Source organism: Pistacia vera, unplaced genomic scaffold, assembly GCF_008641045.1.
Source record: "Pistacia vera cultivar Batoury unplaced genomic scaffold, PisVer_v2 Contig173, whole genome shotgun sequence".
In the NCBI taxonomy this organism is placed as follows: Eukaryota; Viridiplantae; Streptophyta; class Magnoliopsida; order Sapindales; family Anacardiaceae; genus Pistacia; species Pistacia vera.
This window is the reverse complement of record NW_022195823.1, coordinates 1,250,426-1,269,533: the sequence shown is the minus strand read 5'-3', so window position 1 is coordinate 1,269,533 and position 19,108 is coordinate 1,250,426. Positions and strand designations below refer to the sequence as shown.

The 19,108-nt window shown below is 37.0% G+C and overlaps 3 protein-coding genes across 6 annotated transcripts; all 3 read left to right on the top strand.

The window, feature by feature from the left end:
* The first annotated feature begins 3,048 nt into the window (after positions 1 to 3,048).
* Positions 3,049 to 7,407, top strand: LOC116125904. The gene is made up of 5 exons (XM_031411615.1): positions 3,049 to 3,182; positions 3,750 to 4,681; positions 4,928 to 5,128; positions 5,432 to 5,627; positions 6,959 to 7,407. The coding sequence occupies exons 2-5, from the start codon at positions 3,809 to 3,811 to the stop codon at positions 7,141 to 7,143; spliced, it is 1,455 nt and encodes a 484-aa protein (XP_031267475.1). The 5' UTR covers positions 3,049 to 3,182; positions 3,750 to 3,808; the 3' UTR covers positions 7,144 to 7,407.
* A 1,112-nt stretch (positions 7,408 to 8,519) lies between these two features.
* On the top strand, positions 8,520 to 10,751 carry LOC116125926 (E3 ubiquitin-protein ligase RNF144A-like). Its single transcript, XM_031411639.1, has 2 exons — positions 8,520 to 9,335; positions 10,252 to 10,751. The coding sequence occupies exons 1-2, from the start codon at positions 8,557 to 8,559 to the stop codon at positions 10,328 to 10,330; spliced, it is 858 nt and encodes a 285-aa protein (XP_031267499.1). The 5' UTR covers positions 8,520 to 8,556; the 3' UTR covers positions 10,331 to 10,751.
* Positions 10,752 to 12,189: 1,438 nt separating this feature from the next.
* On the top strand, positions 12,190 to 16,055 carry LOC116125934 (probable E3 ubiquitin-protein ligase RNF217). Of its 4 annotated transcripts, none has more exons than XM_031411652.1 (3): positions 12,190 to 13,319; positions 14,332 to 14,405; positions 15,871 to 16,055. In XM_031411652.1, coding segments are annotated over exons 1-3 (1,044 nt in total). In that variant the 5' UTR covers positions 12,190 to 12,351; the 3' UTR covers positions 15,873 to 16,055. The 4 variants fall into 4 exon arrangements, with proteins under 4 accessions (XP_031267512.1, XP_031267511.1, XP_031267510.1 ...); XM_031411651.1 differs by having other exon boundaries at positions 15,841 to 16,055; XM_031411650.1 differs by lacking the exon at positions 15,871 to 16,055 and having other exon boundaries at positions 14,332 to 15,820.
* Positions 16,056 to 19,108: the final 3,053 nt, after the last annotated feature.

Sequence of the window (19,108 nt, the reverse complement as noted above, 5' to 3'; positions counted from 1 at the left end):
CAGGATGTTCACAACACTTCCGTTGTCCACAAGCATTCTGCAGACATTATGACATCCTATCAGGGGCGTGATCACCAGGGCATCCTCGTGAGGATGGTGCAAGCGAGCTACTTCCCTTTCGTAGAAGGTGATCGGCTCCTCCTTTCGAGCCTTTTGTGGTCGCTGCGAAGTATTCATTACTCTGATCGGGTCGTGATATGCTTCACGAGCATACCTTTCTTGCGCTCCTCGCGTGTTCCCAGCGAGGTGCGGACCTCCGAAAATTATATTAACGCTACTGTATCCGCTGCGATCACGACGCTTTTTCTTTTGCTCCCCTTGGCTCTCCTTTGGGGAGTCATCAATATACTCCTTGAAGTGCCCCTTTTTAATGAGCTCTTCGATTGCCTGCTTTAGGGCTCGGCATTCATCAGTGTGATGCCCGTTATCCCGATGGTAACGGCAGTATTTTTTGATATTTCTGACCGTAGCAGGAGTTTTCATTGGTTTTGGCTTACCGAGCAGGCTGGCCTCCTCGGATTTGTCAAGGATCACAGATATGGACACGTTCAGCGGAGTGTATTGAGGTCTGTCCCTGTCGCGATGAGGAACAGGAGCATAGGACTTTTTGTGCTCGTAGCGGAGTTTCTTCCCTTTTCGTTGATCATCAATGTCTCCTTTGCGGTCAGCTCTCCTACTCTCTCCCTGACCAGACATATCGCTCGGAGCACCTTGATCGCGGCGGCGGAGTGCCGCCAATGAATTTTCTATTCGGAGATACTTTTCTGCAAGACTGTAAAATCTGGTGAGAGAAACATCGTCCTCAGCCTGCAGTTCTTTCCACAGGTCGGTTTGCGGACAAACTCCAGCCATTATAAGTGTTCGGATGGACTCTTCTAGAGCGTGAGCCACTTTGTTCAGCTCCCTGTGGAAACGGTCGATGTAGGATTGCAGGGATTCGTCTCTTTCTTGCCTTATGTTGCTGAGATAGCTCAAAGGCATCGAAAATTTTCGATTGGCTTGGAAATGCCATAAGAACGTCGTGCTCATCTGAGGCCACGAACTGATTGATCCCGCTGCGAGCGACCTTAACCAACGCTTGGCGTGAGAAGTGAGCGTCACAGCCAAACAGCGGTATTTTGCAAGGTCTGAAACCTGGTAGAGCTTCATCAGATCGTTGAACTCGTACAAATGATCCTGCGGGTCATGGTTCCCATCAAATGGTCGCATGTCGGGCATTCTGAACCCTGGTGGGAGTGGAGCAGCTAGCACTTCGGGAGAGAATGGGGATGCAGAGGCGACTTGGGCCTGTTCGTTTTGCTGCTCCCTTAACCTATCCAGAGCTCGCTATAGCTCCTCAATTTGCGGTAACGGGCCCAATTGGGGGTTGCTTTCATCCATGCGAGTCCGGCCTTCGCGATTACGGTTCAGGAAAGTCCGGAGGTCGGATTCCTCCTCGCCTCGGCCGGCATTTTCGGCCGCACTCGACACATGCTGGCTAGAGGCGTGTGAAGGCGATGGATTACGCGGAGCGTTTTCACGACCCTCGCGGTGGTACGAACCGCCCCGCGAGGTGTGGGGGCCACCCGCATAACGATCGGGATCATTCTGTTGGTGGTGATATGAATCATCGCGCCTGGCATTTTTGCTTGGGTTCGCTTGCGACGTGGCATGGGACAGCTCGGGATTTACTTTTTCGCGAGTCTCAGCTTCGCCGGCACCCTGCTCGGGGCGCGATTTGCGCTCGCTGGTCCTTGGGAGCCCGTAGGCTTACCTTTTGCCACCTGCTTTCCCTTACGTCTACGCGCTGCAGTGCTCGCGGCACGGGCTACTGCCCTTTGCTGCGCTTTCGCGCGACCTGCAGGCGTCTTTGGCGGTTGCACCGCCCCAGTTGTTGTAGATGACATGCCTTGGTCCAAACGATCTAATCTCTGGTTGACCGTTTGGAGAGTATTATCGAACCTCTCCAAGTAGCTTCTAATGGCGGGGTCGAGTTGCGAAGCTACCGGGATATCCCCCGCGACATTTTGAGGAACTGGAAGTACCCTGGAGAGGGTATCCCCTTGGGTCAAGGGGACTCCTTCAGCACGCTGATTAGCTTGCTCAGGATCTGATTGGCGGGCCATTTGTTGCTGTAGGACCAGTAGGTCGAAGATTCTCCTGATGAAGGGTAAACGCTAAATCAGCCCTCCTTCTAGCGCCAAACTGTTGATGCGTGATTTTGGGCACTAACTAATTGACACGTGTGTAGCGTTGATTGGACAAGGAACACACGTGAATATGAATTATCAATATGGAATGAATGCAATGAGAGTTTTTAAAGTGGTTCGGATGCTAAGGTAGCAAATCCTACATCCACTGATTTGTATTAATATGGTGGGTCAGGTCGCTAAAGCGGACTGACTTACAGATGATTGAAAAGCAAATACAAAGCCTTTTTTGGAGAGAGAGAGAGTTCTAATGTCAAATGATCGAATCCCCTTAATGAAGGGGTCTTCCTCTTCTTATACCAAGCTGAATGCGTGTAATCATCATTAAATCCTTGGGTTGGTGTGAATGTCAGAACATAATCAGGCTTTACGTCCCATTACCCATTTCCCAAGCTGATTTTATGCGATTTGGAGCAGGTAAGCGGACACGTGGAAGCTCCAGGGTGCTTGGCAGGCCTGACGTGCGCTTACCATTCTGACGGGAGCAGGCCACGTTTCGTCACGTGGCTCCACGTCAACCCTTTATTTCTCGGGTATAACAAAGTTTTTTGTTTTATAAAACAGTTACAGTAGTGCTAAATACTTTTTCAACAAGAAGTATACTGTACATAGAAAACTACATTTATTATTCATTTCATTTTGTGATTTTATAGCTAAATATAACTCTTAAACATCTTTAACCGTCATCCGGTTGATAATATAGTAAACTCTTGTGATAATATCCCGTTTTGTAAAATTGCCTTGTAAGCCCATGGGCCAGGCCCGGTTTAATCCCAAGAAGTCACTCTGGGCCAAGGGAGCCCAAATATTTATTTTATTTTGGGATAGGTAGCCCAAGATGTTGTATTTCTATTGTCTTTTAAAATTGAAAGAGTTCCGTGTGCCAGATGATTAAATTTTCCTTCTTCTTCTTCTTTGTCGTCTTTTTTTGGCTTATAATTCAAGACTGAAAATCGAAGCTCGAATTCCGTCGCCATAATATACAGCGAAAAGGTTATACAAAATCATCCTTATATGTCCAATTATTACTTGTGATTGTTTTTTTAATTTATTTAAATCTCAAAATATGGTTGAGAATCCTAGACGAGGGTAAAATCTAGATGCCCTATTGGAAACAATTTTTACTTCAGCTTATCATAATTATCATATATTTATCCTTTTCGTTTTATTGAAGAAAATTGTTTACACGTTTATGAGAATTGCATGCTATGCGAATTTAAACCGTGAGTTCTATTCCTAATTTAATTTTTTGCCAATTTTGGCTCTTTCATTCCTTTTCTTATGTAATTAATATTGTTACAGCTTCGTGAATGAATTAAATGAAAATTGTAATCCTTGTAGATGCTTAATGTGGCTGACTTCAAATTTTTTTTCTTTTACACTGAAATTGCATATTTTGGCATGCTTTTATTTATTTATTATTATTTTTTATGGAGGTTTAGGTTTCATGCTGTGTTGTTTTTGATTCGTTTTATTGTGTTTTCCTTAAATTGTAAATGATTTTATTTTTGTTGCTCGAATTTTTTTAAGCACTGATATGGTATCCGTTTCAATTTGCAGTGAAACTTGTGTGGCTTTTGTTTTGACCATTAATCATTTGATTGCATGTGGTGTACTGTATGGAGACCAATGATGGTAGAGTTGTATATTCTTCGCTTTCTAAGATAGAAAAAAGGGAGAATGGTCAATTTCATTATGAGGATGATGACTATAGAGAACCTGTATGGGATGTGTTGGAAGACAAGAAAACCTACCCAACAGGCATAAAATCCTCCAAAAAAGATTATACATACCAGTTTCCACTTCAATCTGAAGACTTTATTCATGAAGGATATGATTCAGGTGAGGATCAATGTTACTCTATGCAAAGTAATAATATGCCTCCTGAGGTGAACTTGAAAAATGTGATGAATGGGATATTTGCAATCATAACTGGGCGGAACAAAGCTCCAAGTGTTTCCACGACTCAGCAAGAGTCCAGTTCAAATGTTTCATTTCTTGGATCTGGGAAGAATGGGGATACATACTTGCACTCCTCGGTGTACACACCGAGTGCGCCACCCCTTCTTGGGTCCGATGGGATTAGATACAGTGCTTACAAAGAGGTTTTGGAAGCTGATCCACCAGAGTGGCTTCCTGATAGTTCTACTACCGTGTGCATGCAGTGCACTGCTCCTTTTACAGCGCTCACGCTTGGTAGACATCATTGTCGGTTTTGTGGAGGGATTTTCTGTAGAACATGCACTAAGGGGAGGTGTTTGTTACCTGTGAAGTTTAGGGAGCGGAATCCTCAGAGGGTGTGTGATGCCTGCTATGATAGACTTGATCCTTTACAAGGAATTCTTATTAACTCTATTAGCAATGCTGTGCAAGTGGCAAAACATGATGTTGTGGATTGGACATGTGCAAGGGGATGGCTTAACCTTCCAGTTGGTTTGTCAATGGAATATGAGATATACAAAGCTTCTAATACATTAAGAAACTACCGACAGGTTAAGTTTCTGATTTTCATTGAAGTTTAATAGTACTATTGTCTTGTTTTGTTACTGGGCTCAGATATCATGGTTTCATTTTGTAGCTTCTAATTGATTATTTGTTCTGGGTCTTAATTCCACATTAGAGTTCTGTGTTTTGTGGCATTTTTTTTCTTGTTACAGGATTTGGTGCTTCAGCATACAAATACTATTTACGCTTGTATCTTTTTGCTAAAGATTTTCCTATATTTGTTGATATGACAGGTTGCTGCATTGAATTCTGAGAGGTCAATACCCTTAGCTGTTCTGAAAGGAGCCAAAGGCCTTGCAATCTTAACGGTTGCTAAAGCCGGTGTGCTAGTTTCTTACAAACTTGGCACTGGTTTGGTTGTTGCTAGAAGGTCAGATGGCTCCTGGTCTGCTCCATCAGCCATATTCTCAGCTGGTTTAGGGTGGGGTGCTCAGGTAAATATTCTAGTGGGTTGAAATTCCTTGAGTATGTTCTTCTGTTTTAATTATTAAGATCAGTGTTTATACATCCAAAGAAATTGAAAAAATAAATGTGGAAAAATTCCATCGTATTTGAATGTTTCCTGTTAACAGAAAGAGGACCCACTTTCAGATTTTTTTTAAATATAAATGTCAGTTATTTTTTTTGTGTCAGTGTCAATTTATTCTGTCTATCCCTTATAACTAAATTTGGCATTCTTACATGTTACTGAGATTAATATATTCTGTTTTAAATTGTTTTCCTTCTCTGTTGGTCAGATTGGGGGTGAACTCATGGACTTCATAATTGTACTCCATGATTCAAAAGCTGTGAAGACATTTTGTAGTCGCATGCATTTTTCTCTTGGTGCTGGTTGCAGTGCTGCGGCAGGGCCGTTTGGGAGAGTGCTGGAAGCAGATGTTCGGGCCGGAGACAGAGGTTCTGGCATGTGCTATACTTACAGTTGTAGCAAAGGTAATTTTTATTGCTAATGGCAAGTTTATTAATATGTAGAATTACTGGCTTTTACTTTTGCGATATAAAAATTTGATGATGATTGGTATTAGTAAAACTTGAAGACAGGCATTCTTTAGAGAGTGTGCCATAAAACTTGTTCTGGTGTTGTTAATTTCTGATATCAATCACAATGTACAGCATTTTTGGAAAGTTCTTTGTAAATTTGTTTCAAGTTTCTTGACACTTGGCATGCACAAGTTGAAGAGCTGTGTTTTGGGGATTATTTGATGAGAGATTAGGGATTCTTTTGCTCATATCTCTTTTTTGATAAGACGGTCATGCATAGACTTTGGTTTTAAACCTTCCAACTTTGTGTATAGTGGTCAAATGAACTTAATTGGGGCTATTCCTGTATGGCTTGATAATGAAATTATTTTCCACAATTAGGTAAGCAGATTATAAAATTGCTTTTGGTAGATAACTTGTATTTACAAAATCATAATTTATGAGGGATTCTTGGTTGATTTGACAATTCTGCTGGATTTATTTCATGGCATTGTTTTCCTGTCTGCATACATCCACAAAGCCATTTTTGTATTAATGGTTGGTGGAAGAGTGCATTCAATTTGGGTTACTTTTATAAAAATTAGTTTTGGTTGATACTTGTATTTACGGTATCACATTTTATGAGGGATGCTTGGTGTCGGTGCAATGCACTGGGCTCATCTCATGGAGGGAAAAGCAAAAATGAAGTTGTGTTTTTGTTGTTAGTTGTTACAACAACAATTTTGCTGGATGCATGTCATGCCATTGTAATGTCCACACAGACATTTTTTGTGGTAATTGCTGGTAGGAGCATGTGTCAAATTGGGGCTAATTTTTGCTGAACATCTTCTAAAATTCATTTTGTGATTTATGAGCTTGATCATAACGAAATTTCTTCTCCTCTCTCTTATGTGATCACTGCCTCATCACTGGCCCACATGATGCTTCCTTTCGGTTGTTTGCTTTATCGTTTGAAGACAAAAGACAGAACAATTGTTTTTTCTCTTTAAATATTTGTCTAAAGGGTGAAAGTAATTTTGAAAGAATAACTAATTGTCAGGATGGTTTAAAGTCTTGTTTAGATTATAATGCACATTAGGAAACAGAACAGTAAAACAAAATAGGCTTGTTTTACTTGAAGTTAAATGTGAAGGTTAAGCAAGGTGTATGGTTCAGAATACTAAAGTCATAGTAGGTAAGGAGGTAGAATAAGTAGTCTGTGTAGAGTTTGATCTCATTGTTATTTATAGCAGTCAAAAATCTTGAGACTAACGGACATCTTATGTTGTTTGCAAAACTAATAGGAGCATTTGTGGGAGTTTCACTGGAAGGGAACATTGTTGCGACAAGGATGGATACAAATCTACGGTTCTATGGTGATCCTTATCTTACTACTGCCGACATCCTACTTGGGATGGTGGCCAGGCCCAAAGCTGCTGAGCCTTTGTATGGAGCCCTTGAAGATCTTTATTCCATTTTAGGCAGTTAGTTCTAGGTTTCGGCTGCTTGCGAAGCCTATGACTACTTGGTGTGGCTCTCTGCTGAAAAGACTTGCTGAATCCTGAAAATTAATTAATTACTCAATATGTGATGAAATCAGTAAAATTATGGATTGAAAATTGATGGGAAGATACAGTTTAAAGAGAGACAAATGATGGTACATATATGTTTTTAGTTTTCATTTGATCAATGTACAGGGTGTCTGAAGTTGAAAAGTTTATTTAAATGTACATAATTAAATTGGTATTTGTAATTGCATTTTATTTGAACAAATTTATGATATATATGGATTCGGNTTGCTGAATCCTGAAAATTAATTAATTACTCAATATGTGATCAAATCAGTAAAATTATGGATTGAAAATTGATGGGAAGATACAGTTTAAAGAGAGACAAATGATGGTACATATATGTTTTTAGTTTTCATTTGATCAATGTACAGGGTGTCTGAAGTTGAAAAGTTTATTTAAATGTACATAATTAAATTGGTATTTGTAATTGCATTTTATTTGAACAAATTTATGATATATATGGATTCGGTGGTCCATCATGGAATCACATGTAGCTTGAAATGAGTTTGACATGTATTTTCCACGAAGCTGTTGGGCTTGGAGTTGCTGGACACTTGTTCCTGAAATTGAAAAGAGAAGTTGTTATCAGTCAGTATCTATTATCACATAAAGTCAATTTTCATATTGACATGATATTGCTTACAAGTTACAAACGGGATATGATAATGATATCATTATTCTCATTGTTTAATTGAATTTGTTTCAATAATTTTGAAGTTTTACGTTTTTGATTATATCAATTTATAGATATACAGTGAATAGACTAAATTGTCATATACTGTGTAAAGAAATTGATGAAGTCTTGGCAAACAGTCCACATCAAAACAATTTATGGAGGATTGCTTGCAAATGTAGCGTTTGAAAAATCGCAGTAGGACTGTAACCAGTTGAATTTAGATGGGATAAATACATAATCTTTTATATAATCCCTTTGTTTAAGAGATGATTCTCATTCCTTATTGGTTTATATATAGGAGTAGAGAGCAAGACCTTTTATCTGTATTTCCCAAGTGAAATTCATTTATTTTGAAATGAATAGTGTAGTACTACTCATTTCAAAGTGAATATAATATAGCTTATAAATATAAAAATAACATCATGAATGCCAGATGGGATTGTTATTTTTGGGACGAGATGATACTCCAATGAGAATAAAAAGAAGCATCACAGACTTTATGAATAAAACGTCAACGCCTTAAAAACCTTCAGCAGTAAGTAATTAACTTCTACGAGGGCAGTAATTTAAAAATAAAATATTTTCATTCATCCAATTCCAAACAAAACACAAATAATTGATATCAACAAACACAACTTTAATTTCAAGAGTTGGTATGGGCAACAAACTAGCAACTTCCTTAACCAATCTAAACAAAAAGCCTAAGACTTCAAACCTCACTTCCTTTCAGATCAAGCAACAACAGGAAGAAGACGATCAGGATGATGAAGAAATTTACTTGACTCCTAAATCACACCACACTCAGCTCGCGGATGAATACGATGATTATGATGATGTAACAGTTCTTGAAACTGGGCAGTCTTCAAATTCTGAAACCGATGACACTCAGACTCCATCTTTTGTTTGCGAAATCTGTGTTGACTCAAAACCTCTGCATGATTCCTTCAACGTTAAGGGTTGTTCTCATTTTTACTGTACTCTATGCACGATCAAATACATAGCTTCTAAGCTTGACGACAACGTTACATATATTACTTGTCCAGTTTCAAACTGTGAAGGCCTGCTTGAGTTTGAGTACTGCCGTTTGATCCTCCCGTATAATGTTTTTGTGAGATGGGGTGATGCCCTTTGTGAGTCTGCGATTGTTGATCGCAAGAAATTCTACTGTCCTTATAGAGATTGCTCGGCAATGTTGATTAATGAAGAAGGAGAGAGGATTAAGCAATCACAGTGTCCTTTTTGTCAGAGATTGTTTTGTGTCAAGTGCAAGGTTCCTTGGCATACAGAGTTTGGTTGTTCTGAGTTTCAGAAATTGCAGAAGCGTGGGGAGAAAGCTGTGCTCACTGATCTAGCCAAGAAGAAGAAGTGGAGAAGGTGCCCTAATTGCAAATTCTTTGTGGAAAAATCATCTGGCTGCTATTATATCAAGTGCAGGTCTGTTTATTTTCTGTTGCTTCATATGGGTTTTGTTGTATCTGTTTGCTTATTATCCTTGATTAATATATTAGTTGCATATTTCTTCTGTGTTAAATTTTCATATAAAGCTCAATTTTTCTGCCACAAATGGGAAGACTTTGTTTGTCATATTACTGTTAATATATTCCACATTCTAAGCCTTCCTCTGAACAATTAAATTCTTTAAGAGTTGCTCGTAGTTTTTACAACATAAATTTGCATTCTTGGAAGCTGGCTGTTTATTGGGTTAATGACTTGATGCAGAAGTAAGATTCCTAAAATGGGAAGAAAAATCCCCAATAAATATTAACCTTTATTAATTGTGAGTTAATGCAAAAGTCCTGTCAGCTGAATCTTCTAGGAAGTGTGGTTGTAATCATAAGTTTTGTTGAAAAGAAGAAGTTCATCATTTGGGTATTTTTATTCCAGCATTATCTCCATTACATTAATGTTTTTAACCAATGTCAGGGTCGTCATTGTTATTTTGGGATTGTAAAATCACATCCAAACAACACGTTTCATGGCAGGCATCAGCATTTTAATGGTCTTTATCAGAGACATTTAGTTAGTCAAGCGATGCAGGATCATCTTCCCTTTTTCTTTTCACTCCTTTCCACATGTTATACGTTGGCATTACAGGTTTTGATGTCGTCCTCACTCTCTTCTGAGAAACCAGTTATTTCGGGGCATATGAAAGCGGCATTGGTAAAATTGTCTGATTTTAGTTAGGGAATTTCTTTACAGAATCATCAAAATGCCGAGGAGGCATTTATGAAATTATTTGGTAAATGTTGATAGATTTATGCATTATTAGTAGGGTAACCTGGAAAAATTGGCAGTACTTTTACCACAACAAACCATATAGTCTAATTTATTATATTTTGATAAATCACAGGTGTGGATATGCATTCTGTTACAACTGTGGAGCTCAGTCAAGTTCTACTTCCCATCAGTGCTCTAAATGTAAGCATTAAGACTACTTCAAAAAGATACAGAGATTCCCTCCTAGTTGTTGAGAAATACATGGCAGATTTCAACTAATGTGAACAGAAAGAGTAATTACCTCAGTTGATATAGACAAATTAAAATAGCATTAAGATATAGCTTAAAAAAGGAGTATAAATTTCTTTTCATCGTGGCCTTTGTAGATTCTTCTCTTCACCTTTGTTACCTTGAATTAGCTTTTATATTGGCTATATTCATATTATGCATGATTTATGAATTATGGGCGATAGTTGAAACAATTGGCAAGCAGTTGAGAAGGAAGAAACAGAATTGGCACATTCTTTTTTGACAAGAAAATTTACCATATTGGGGCGATGAGGAGGAAACATTAGAGATGTTGTGTGTAACAAGTATAGATGAAAATGAAGACCATAAAAATGTGATACAAATCAGCCCTTTGCATAAATACAAAACACACTTCTGTCATCAAGCAAAGTATCAATATCCCCCAAATACGATTAGTATTTCATCGAAAACAAAACAAGGTATTTAACCAATGTTTGAAACTGCTGCACTCTCAAGTTTGCTATAAGAATTGGTGAAATGTGAAAGCTTCCCATAAGCAATAGTCTCCTTTTTGCCTGCAGTTTTAGCCAACAGAGCTTTTTGACACTCATGATTCAACTCTTGAACTACAGATTGCCGATGAAACAGCAGTCCATTGTTTGGATGGAACCTTGGTATTTCTCATTTGTGTTATATTTACTCTTTCTTAAACAAAATTTACGCTTGCTACCCTCTTTTTATAATCAATTGGTCGAATATTAATCTACCTGATGGCATTCTACCTTGAAAGAGGGAACTGTGATATGCTCCTTTCTTTAAAGGATTTCAACTATAAAATGATCATCGATTCTTTCACTCTATGATGAAATGAAAGTCTTTCGAGATGTGTAATGCAACAAGAAATTGAAATCACTTAAAAACTGGGAAAGAGTTTAGTGCATGTACAATGTACATTACAACTACCCAATGAAAAGCTGCACCCTATCTCTATCTCTATCTCTATCTCTATCTTTAGTTAAACAAATTCACTATTATACTTTCCCTATAATTTCTCAACGTATTTTGGTAGGAAATTCTTATTTTAATTAAATAATATACATAAAAATGATTTTGGTTTAATCATCCAATGTAATTTTTAATGGCAAAATAATATTAAAGATGGAAAGTAACAAGAAANTTTGCCTGCAGTTTTAGCCAACAGAGCTTTTTGACACTCATGATTCAACTCTTGAACTACAGATTGCCGATGAAACAGCAGTCCATTGTTTGGATGGAACCTTGGTATTTCTCATTTGTTTTATATTTACTCTTTCTTAAACAAAATTTACACTTGCTACCCTCTTTTTATAATCAATTGGTCGAATATTAATCTACCTGATGGCATTCTACTTTGAAAGAGGGAACTGTGATATGCTCCTTTCTTTAAAGGATTTCAACTATAAAATGATCATCGATTCTTTCACTCTATGATGAAATGAAAGTCTTTCGAGATGTGTAATGCAACAAGAAATTGAAATCACTTAAAAACTGGGAAAGAGTTTAGTGCATGTACAATGTACATTACAACTACCCAATGAAAAGCTGCACCCTATCTCTATCTCTATCTCTATCTCTATCTTTAGTTAAACAAATTCACTATTATACTTTCCCTATAATTTCTCAACGTATTTTGGTAGGAAATTCTTATTTTAATTAAATAATATACATAAAAATGATTTTGGTTTAATCATCCAATGTAATTTTTAATGGTAAAATAATATTAAAGATGGAAAGTAACAAGAAAGTTTAGTCGCAGTGTGTAAAGCGTAATAGAAACGCATTTTCGAATAAAAAGCAGGAGTCAATGTCAATAATTGTCTCCCAAATTTCCATTTCAATTCAATCGCCCTTTGTAGTTTTTCGGAGCAGAGAGAACGCCAACTGTCTTTAAACCTATACAGACTCGCAATTCATTAGCATCAGACGCAGCCCCAACATTTATTATATGTCCATGATGAAGCCCGAAGAAAGATCATTCAAGAGGCTCAAATTTGAGACGCAGACACAGAAGCTGATGAATTTTCCGATTGAGATTGTGGATCTTGAAGATGATGAATTCTTTTTAACGCCCATTCTACAAAAGGGCGGCACCACTAAGGACACTGCCATCGCAGTTGATCACTACACTGAAGATAAAGAACTCCAGCATGCTCTCATGGCTTCTCTTTTTAAACCCACCACCGACACCACCACCACTCTACAAAACTTAATTCATCTCGACAACTACAACGATGACTTCGACGATTTACATGTACTTAATTTTAAGCCCCTAAACACTCGTTTTTCTAAAAGAAGAAAACCCTTTTCAAATCCTTCCGTAACCGAAACTGGGCAGTCTTCAAATTCTCAAAACGATGATGGCCCGGAGTTTATTTGTGAGATCTGCGTCGAACCCAGGACTGCAAATGACTCATTTAACATAAAGGGTTGCTCTCATGCGTACTGTAAGGACTGCACGGCCAAATACGTGGCCTCAAAGTTGCAAGAAAACATTACTTCTATCCCCTGTCCAGTACCGGACTGTGGAGGATCGTTAGAGCCCGAGTACTGTAGAAATATTCTTCCTCAAGATGTTTTTGATCGGTGGGGAAGTGCCTTGTGTGAGGCTGTGATTCTCGAGGCACAAAAGTTTTATTGTCCGTACAAAGATTGTTCAGCGCTTTTGATTGACGATGGAGGAGAGGTTATAAGTGAAACAAAGTGTCCGAATTGTAGGAGAAAATTTTGTGCGCAATGTAAAGTTCCTTGGCATGCGGGGATTGAGTGCAGGGAGTTTCAAGAATTGAATAAGGATGAGAGAAGCGGTGAAGACATTAAGTTGATGAAGCTGGCACTGAAAAAGAAGTGGAAGAGGTGTCCTTATTGTAAGTACTTCGTTGAGAAGAAATCAGGTTGCATGCATATGAAGTGCAGGTCAGTTTCATTTTCCATAAACTTTCCATTGCCTCTACTTGATTTGAATTGTTGTCAATTTCATTGTGTTAAATTATTGTATAATTTTATGCAAATTGATTTTGGTTTGCCTCCTCTGCCTCCCCGTCCTATGGCGCTTTTCATCTCATAATTAAGAATAATGCATTGCTGAGATAGAAATTTAGGTTTATCCCGGGGGAATCAATAGACAATACCCAATTCCAGTCCACTTTTTCACCACATTACGGCTATGTCTATTCTTGAACCATGATTTATGGGACCAGGTGGTTATTATCACTATCTTTATACATTAATTTATGTAGTAAGGGATTATATCCTTTTCCCATTTGCTTAGTGAGTGAGTTATGTGATGCAGGATAATTACCATGTTTCCCCTCTTTCTTATTGCTATTGCCAAATGGTATTATTAATTTACTTGAACTGACAGTGAGCATGTGACATTTTTTCTGTTTTCTGTTTTCTCTTCTTTCCAGTGGTGTTATCATGGGATTAAAATGTTTTTAAGGCTTGCTTATCCTCATCCATGGAGCTTGTTACTTCAGGCTAACTACAGACTTTGTCTTGATCATTTGTAGATAAACTTGTGTGAATGAACTTCTGGTGAAGTTTTACATGATGTTTTTACACTGGCCACATATAATTTTGGCAAAGACTATACTATAATTAAATCTGATCTAACTTTCAGAATTTTTTGCTGGGCGAATGGATTGAACAGATCCGATTTTAGGTCCAAAAACTTTGGTATGATTGAGTTGCAATTTTTTATTTTTATTTTTTTATTTTTAAATTCTGCTCATAATCAATCTAGCATGTGTATTGTGTTATTTCAATGTGACTCAGCTGAATGTATTCAGTTACCTCTTTGGTAATTATTGATTGATGCTATTGTGTTTATGGATTGTTAATGGGAATCAGCTTTGCTTTTAACAGGTCTAAACATATATTGTTATTAATTAAATATGGTTGTTGTCTCTTGGATAAATGAATGCAGGTGTGGACATGCATTCTGTTACAACTGCGGAGAACCTTATACTCTCACTTCTAATGGTCATATTTGTCCTAAGTGTAAGCGTTAATCCTCTACTTTGTTGGGATAGGATTGCATAATGGTGCTTATTTAAGTAATCTTGTGCATAGTACTAAAATTTATGAAAGATGATGTTGAGAAATCAATCTAGATTTCTTAAAATTTTGTGATAAAGAAATATCTTTGTTAAGATGGCCGAGGAGTTTTATTTCTTCATCTTTTTTGTTACCTTAGATTAGGAGAATACATATATTCTTTTTTTGCGTATAAAAGAAATAATCATACAAAGGCCTAGACAAAAGATCTCAAGCCCCTCCCAAGGATTACAAAAATTAGTACCTGATGGGAACCCACTTCCAAATTAATAAGAATTGGGCTAGGCAATGGGCCTTTGATAAGAATTGGGCTGTGGTCCTTTAATAGGAATTGAGTTGGGTAGTGGTCATTTTGTGGGTTTGGGTAGAACTCTCATTGGAAACCGACTTGCCAAGGGAGGGTGCCCAAGCCCTTTATAACCCACATGCCCACCATTTTCCCTTCAAATGTGAGATCCTAACATACCACCACGCTTCCGCAACCAACATCTACGTCAGTTTCTTTACCCCTTGGGTGACTACGCGGATCTCCTTTTCCTTGGGCCTCTTTACCCTTTAGGTGACTATGCGGATCCCCTTTTCTTCGGGCCTCTTTACCTTTTGGGTGACCACGCAAATCCCCTTTCTTTTAGGCCTCCATGCCCTTTCTCGGGATAGCAGCTCAGGCCTTGTTATGTAGACGTAAGATTATGCTCTGATACCAATTGATAGGAACATACTCCCAAATCGATAAGAATTAGGTTGAGCAATGGGCCTTTGATAGGAATTGGGTTGGACAGTGGTCCTTTTGTGGGCTTGGGTAGAACTCTCATTGGAAAACTGGTTTGCTAGGGAAGGGTGCCTAAGCCCTTTAGAACTCACATGTCTACCTTTTTTCCTTCTAACGTGGAATCCTAACAGTATCACACTAAAAGGCTTGATGAATCTTGTTTATGGCTGCAATGCTTGCCATGAAAACGAAGGAAAGATGTGATACAAATTGGGCATTGGGCATTGCGTATTGGGTTGAGCAGGAGGAAGCAAAGCAATATTAGATATGTGCGCAATGAAAATGAAGAGGAGAAAGGTATAATACAAATTGGGCAGTGCTTTATAAAATAAACCAGTATGAGTTTGGCTAAAAGAAGATGAACATTTCATTAGTTGAAACAGGACACAGCCTTCCACAGCAAGTGCTGCTGGTTTTTCTATTAGCTTTGAATATCTATATCTCTTTAATGACACTAATTGCTCTCTGATAAATGTCATTGTAAGTTTAAACATCCAAACAGTAAATAATAAATAATGATGACTATTTATTTTATTTTTTATTATTTTCTTTTTTAAGGAAGGGTATCTTTCTCCATTCAAACTATCTTAATATCTTTTTAATGTACAGAAGAATGATTTTATGAAATTTCTTCTTAAGAATTGAGTTGACGACCCCTCGCAAGGAGGCCAACATGAAGGCTGCGCAGGATGAGCAGGAAGGAAGTTCTTAAAAACTGTCAAGAGTTTTGTACAATATTTTCATGTTTCTAAACATTTTCTTCTTACAGTTTTTATATATGTCAAGACATTATGAAATTTTATATATTTATAAGATCATATTTCCAGAGAATAAAAATTTAAGTATTATAAGATCCAATGGTTGTATTGAGTATAAGGGTATATTTGTAATTAAAAAAAAAAAAACAATTCTGGTGTCAGTACCAGAACTGCAAATATAGAGGGATTGAAAAATATTTTACAGGGTTATATTGCATAGTATTGGAACCACAGAGGAATAAAAAATATTACGTGATTAAATAAGTTCATTTATTAAACCAATGTCAACTCGCGTAAATAATCTATTCACTATATGACGGCAGAAATGAATGCCTCCATTTTTAGAAGACTCCAGGGTTGAGGATACTAGGTTGTGAATAGTGGTGGAAAAATAACCTGCCCGGCCCATGGCGGGTTATGCAAAAAGGTGGGTCGAGTTAGGAATAGTGGTGGAAAAATAACCTGTCCGGCCCATGGCGGGTTATACAAAAAGGTGGGTCGGGTTAGGGTGGGCTGGGTTAGGCCGGGCTGGGTTAGGCCCGTCTCTTGGCTAGAAGGGCTGGCCCAGCCTGGCCCGTCAACCCTAACCTAGCGGGTTTTGGTGCAGGTCGGGCTAGCCCGAATTTTTTTTAATTTTTAATTTTTTTTCTCTTTTATGTAATTGTTTTTAGCTAATTTTTCAAATATCAATAATTCAATTAAATTAATTTTTTTTGTTAACATTTTAAATATTAATTCAATTAAATTGTAATATAAGAAAAATTAGATTTATTCATTTATCAAAAAATAAAATAAGAAATAAGAAAATACAACAATTATTGCCTCATTAAAAATCTTACCAAGAAAAACCCAATTGGGACAAAAACTTGGTAAGGAAAAAAGAGTGCAATAATTGACAATTAATTTACAAGTTACAAAGTTATAATTTACAAAACAACTAATTTGGGGGTTGACTAGGACCTCCCTCATCCGTATCATCTATATTATAAAATTAAAATAATTCTATTAAAGTATCATCGACAATCTCGTATTGATCCTGATGGTGCGACCATTCTGATCTCGAAGACATGTGAGGACTTCAATCATTTTTTGTGAAAGTTTAGTCTTCCTTTCATTTAAAATTCTTCCACTCGCACTAAATGTTTGTTCGGATGAGACGGTTGAGACAGGAACAAAGAAACATCCAGGGCAAGTCTTGATAATACCAGAAAAATACATTTTCTGGTTTTCCAATATTCTAAGACATCAAAGTTGGCTCTTTGTTGTGGATCTGCTGGTAGCACGTCGGGGATTCCCAAATATTGGTGAAGCTCATTACTCTGTAGCTGCATGGAGGACAGTACATTCGTTGTTGATGCTTTTGAAGAGGAGGCTGTGCTTCGGGTTCAGGTCCTCTTCGGCCTATTAAGTGCACTCCAACAGTCGAAGTCTTCATTTGTTTCTTCTGATGCTACTTCCTCGGGTATTTCGCTTCTTCGTTGGTTCCTCTACCTGTTTTTATATTGCAAATATACCTCTGCAAGACACTTTCCTATCTCTCCTAGTTGATTGACATATGCTTCGTCTTGTAAATTTTCACTTAACGTGTCTAAACTATTTTCTAAACGCGCTAATTTAATTCTAGGATCAAATATGGTAGCTAAACAATAAATAAAAGGAATGAGTTTCCAATATTTTTTAAATTTTAATTCCATTGCTTCTATTGGCCCGCTAAAATTTCATTGTTTCTGTTTTTTTTTTTAAATAAATCTGAAATTTTTATAATTGTATGTATTATCAATGGACTAGTAGGATAATACACACCAAAAAGTTGTAAAGTGGATTGATAAAAAATTTTAAGAACATAATGGAATTTTTGAGCTATACGCCAATCACTGTCTACCAAATAATAAAGACCTATATTATTTGCTACAAAATAACTAATTAAATTTGCATAAGGTAAACATAAATCAAGCATTAAATAAGTAATATTCCATCTAACAGGCATGTCTAATGCAAAAGTTATAGGAGACATACTTGATTTTATATAAGCATCTTGAAATTCAACATTTCTTCTATTACTACTAGTAATCCAAGCTAAAGAATCTCTAATTCTATTAATATTATTTCTAATTTTTTTCATACCACTTTTCACAATTAAATTAATAATGTGACATACACAGCGTTGGTGAAAAAATTTCAAATTGTCATAAAAAGGAAATTTTATTTTTTAAAAAATCTATAGCTTCACTATTAGCAATAGCTCTACTATTAGCACTTGTATTATCTAAAGTGAAACTTATCACTTTATGAACAACATCATAATCTTCTAAAACTTCAACAATTTTATTATAAATTTGTTGACCACTATGATCCACATCCATTAATCTAAATCCCAATAAAGATTTATTTAATTTACATTCGTTATCAAAATAATGATTAGTCACACAAATATAATCTTGTTTAGCGCTACCACTCCAAATATCGGCGGTTAATGCCACACTAACATGATAACTATGTATTTTATTTTTTAATTCTAATTTCATTTTCCCAAACAATTTTATTAAATCATTTATAGTTGCAGTTTTAGAATAACTTTTAAATCCTGGAAAAATGAATTTTTAATAAATCTTTCAAAATATTTATCTTCAACCATATTAATAGGTTGATCAGTTGCAGCAATATATAAAGCTAATTGTTCCCTATATACATCAGAATTATAATGCCAAGTAGTACTCATATTAGTTATTTGAGTTTGATTAGTTTCTATATTCTTATGTTGAGTAATATATTTATTAGCATGTCTTTTTAAAGTACTAGTACCATTACCTGCATCAGCGTTATATATATTTCCAAAATACTTGCATCTTGCTTTCTTCATGTGAACTCCATTTTTTGTCTCGTAAAACTTATCGATATGCACCCAAACGTCTGATGTGCGCTTATCGTCGGTTTCGACTGTAGTTGATGAACCCGCTTCTGCTTGAGATGGAGTTGGACGAGGACGGCGATTACGAGGACGACTTCTAGAACCACCGGGAGCTGTAGCAGCATGGGGAGGAAGGGAGGGAATATTATGAGGTGTATCGGATTCTAAGAATGGAAAAGCGGGACAATTTGAATCTACTGCATTTACATTA

What these genes read in the sequence shown, in the direction of transcription:
- LOC116125904 (XM_031411615.1), top strand. Translation starts at nt 3,809, where the DNA reads ATGGAGACCAATGATGGTAGAGTTGTATATTCTTCGCTTTCTAAGATA. An exon ending in GTTTAGGGTGGGGTGCTCAG is followed by an intron (nt 5,129 to 5,431) that starts GTAAATATTCTA and finishes TCTGTTGGTCAG; the next exon opens with ATTGGGGGTGAACTCATGGA. An exon ending in TACTTACAGTTGTAGCAAAG is followed by an intron (nt 5,628 to 6,958) that starts GTAATTTTTATT and finishes CAAAACTAATAG; the next exon opens with GAGCATTTGTGGGAGTTTCA.
- LOC116125926 (XM_031411639.1), top strand. Translation starts at nt 8,557, where the DNA reads ATGGGCAACAAACTAGCAACTTCCTTAACCAATCTAAACAAAAAGCCT. An exon ending in TGCTATTATATCAAGTGCAG is followed by an intron (nt 9,336 to 10,251) that starts GTCTGTTTATTT and finishes GATAAATCACAG; the next exon opens with GTGTGGATATGCATTCTGTT.
- LOC116125934 (XM_031411650.1), top strand. Translation starts at nt 12,352, where the DNA reads ATGTCCATGATGAAGCCCGAAGAAAGATCATTCAAGAGGCTCAAATTT. An exon ending in TGCATGCATATGAAGTGCAG is followed by an intron (nt 13,320 to 14,331) that starts GTCAGTTTCATT and finishes AAATGAATGCAG; the next exon opens with GTGTGGACATGCATTCTGTT.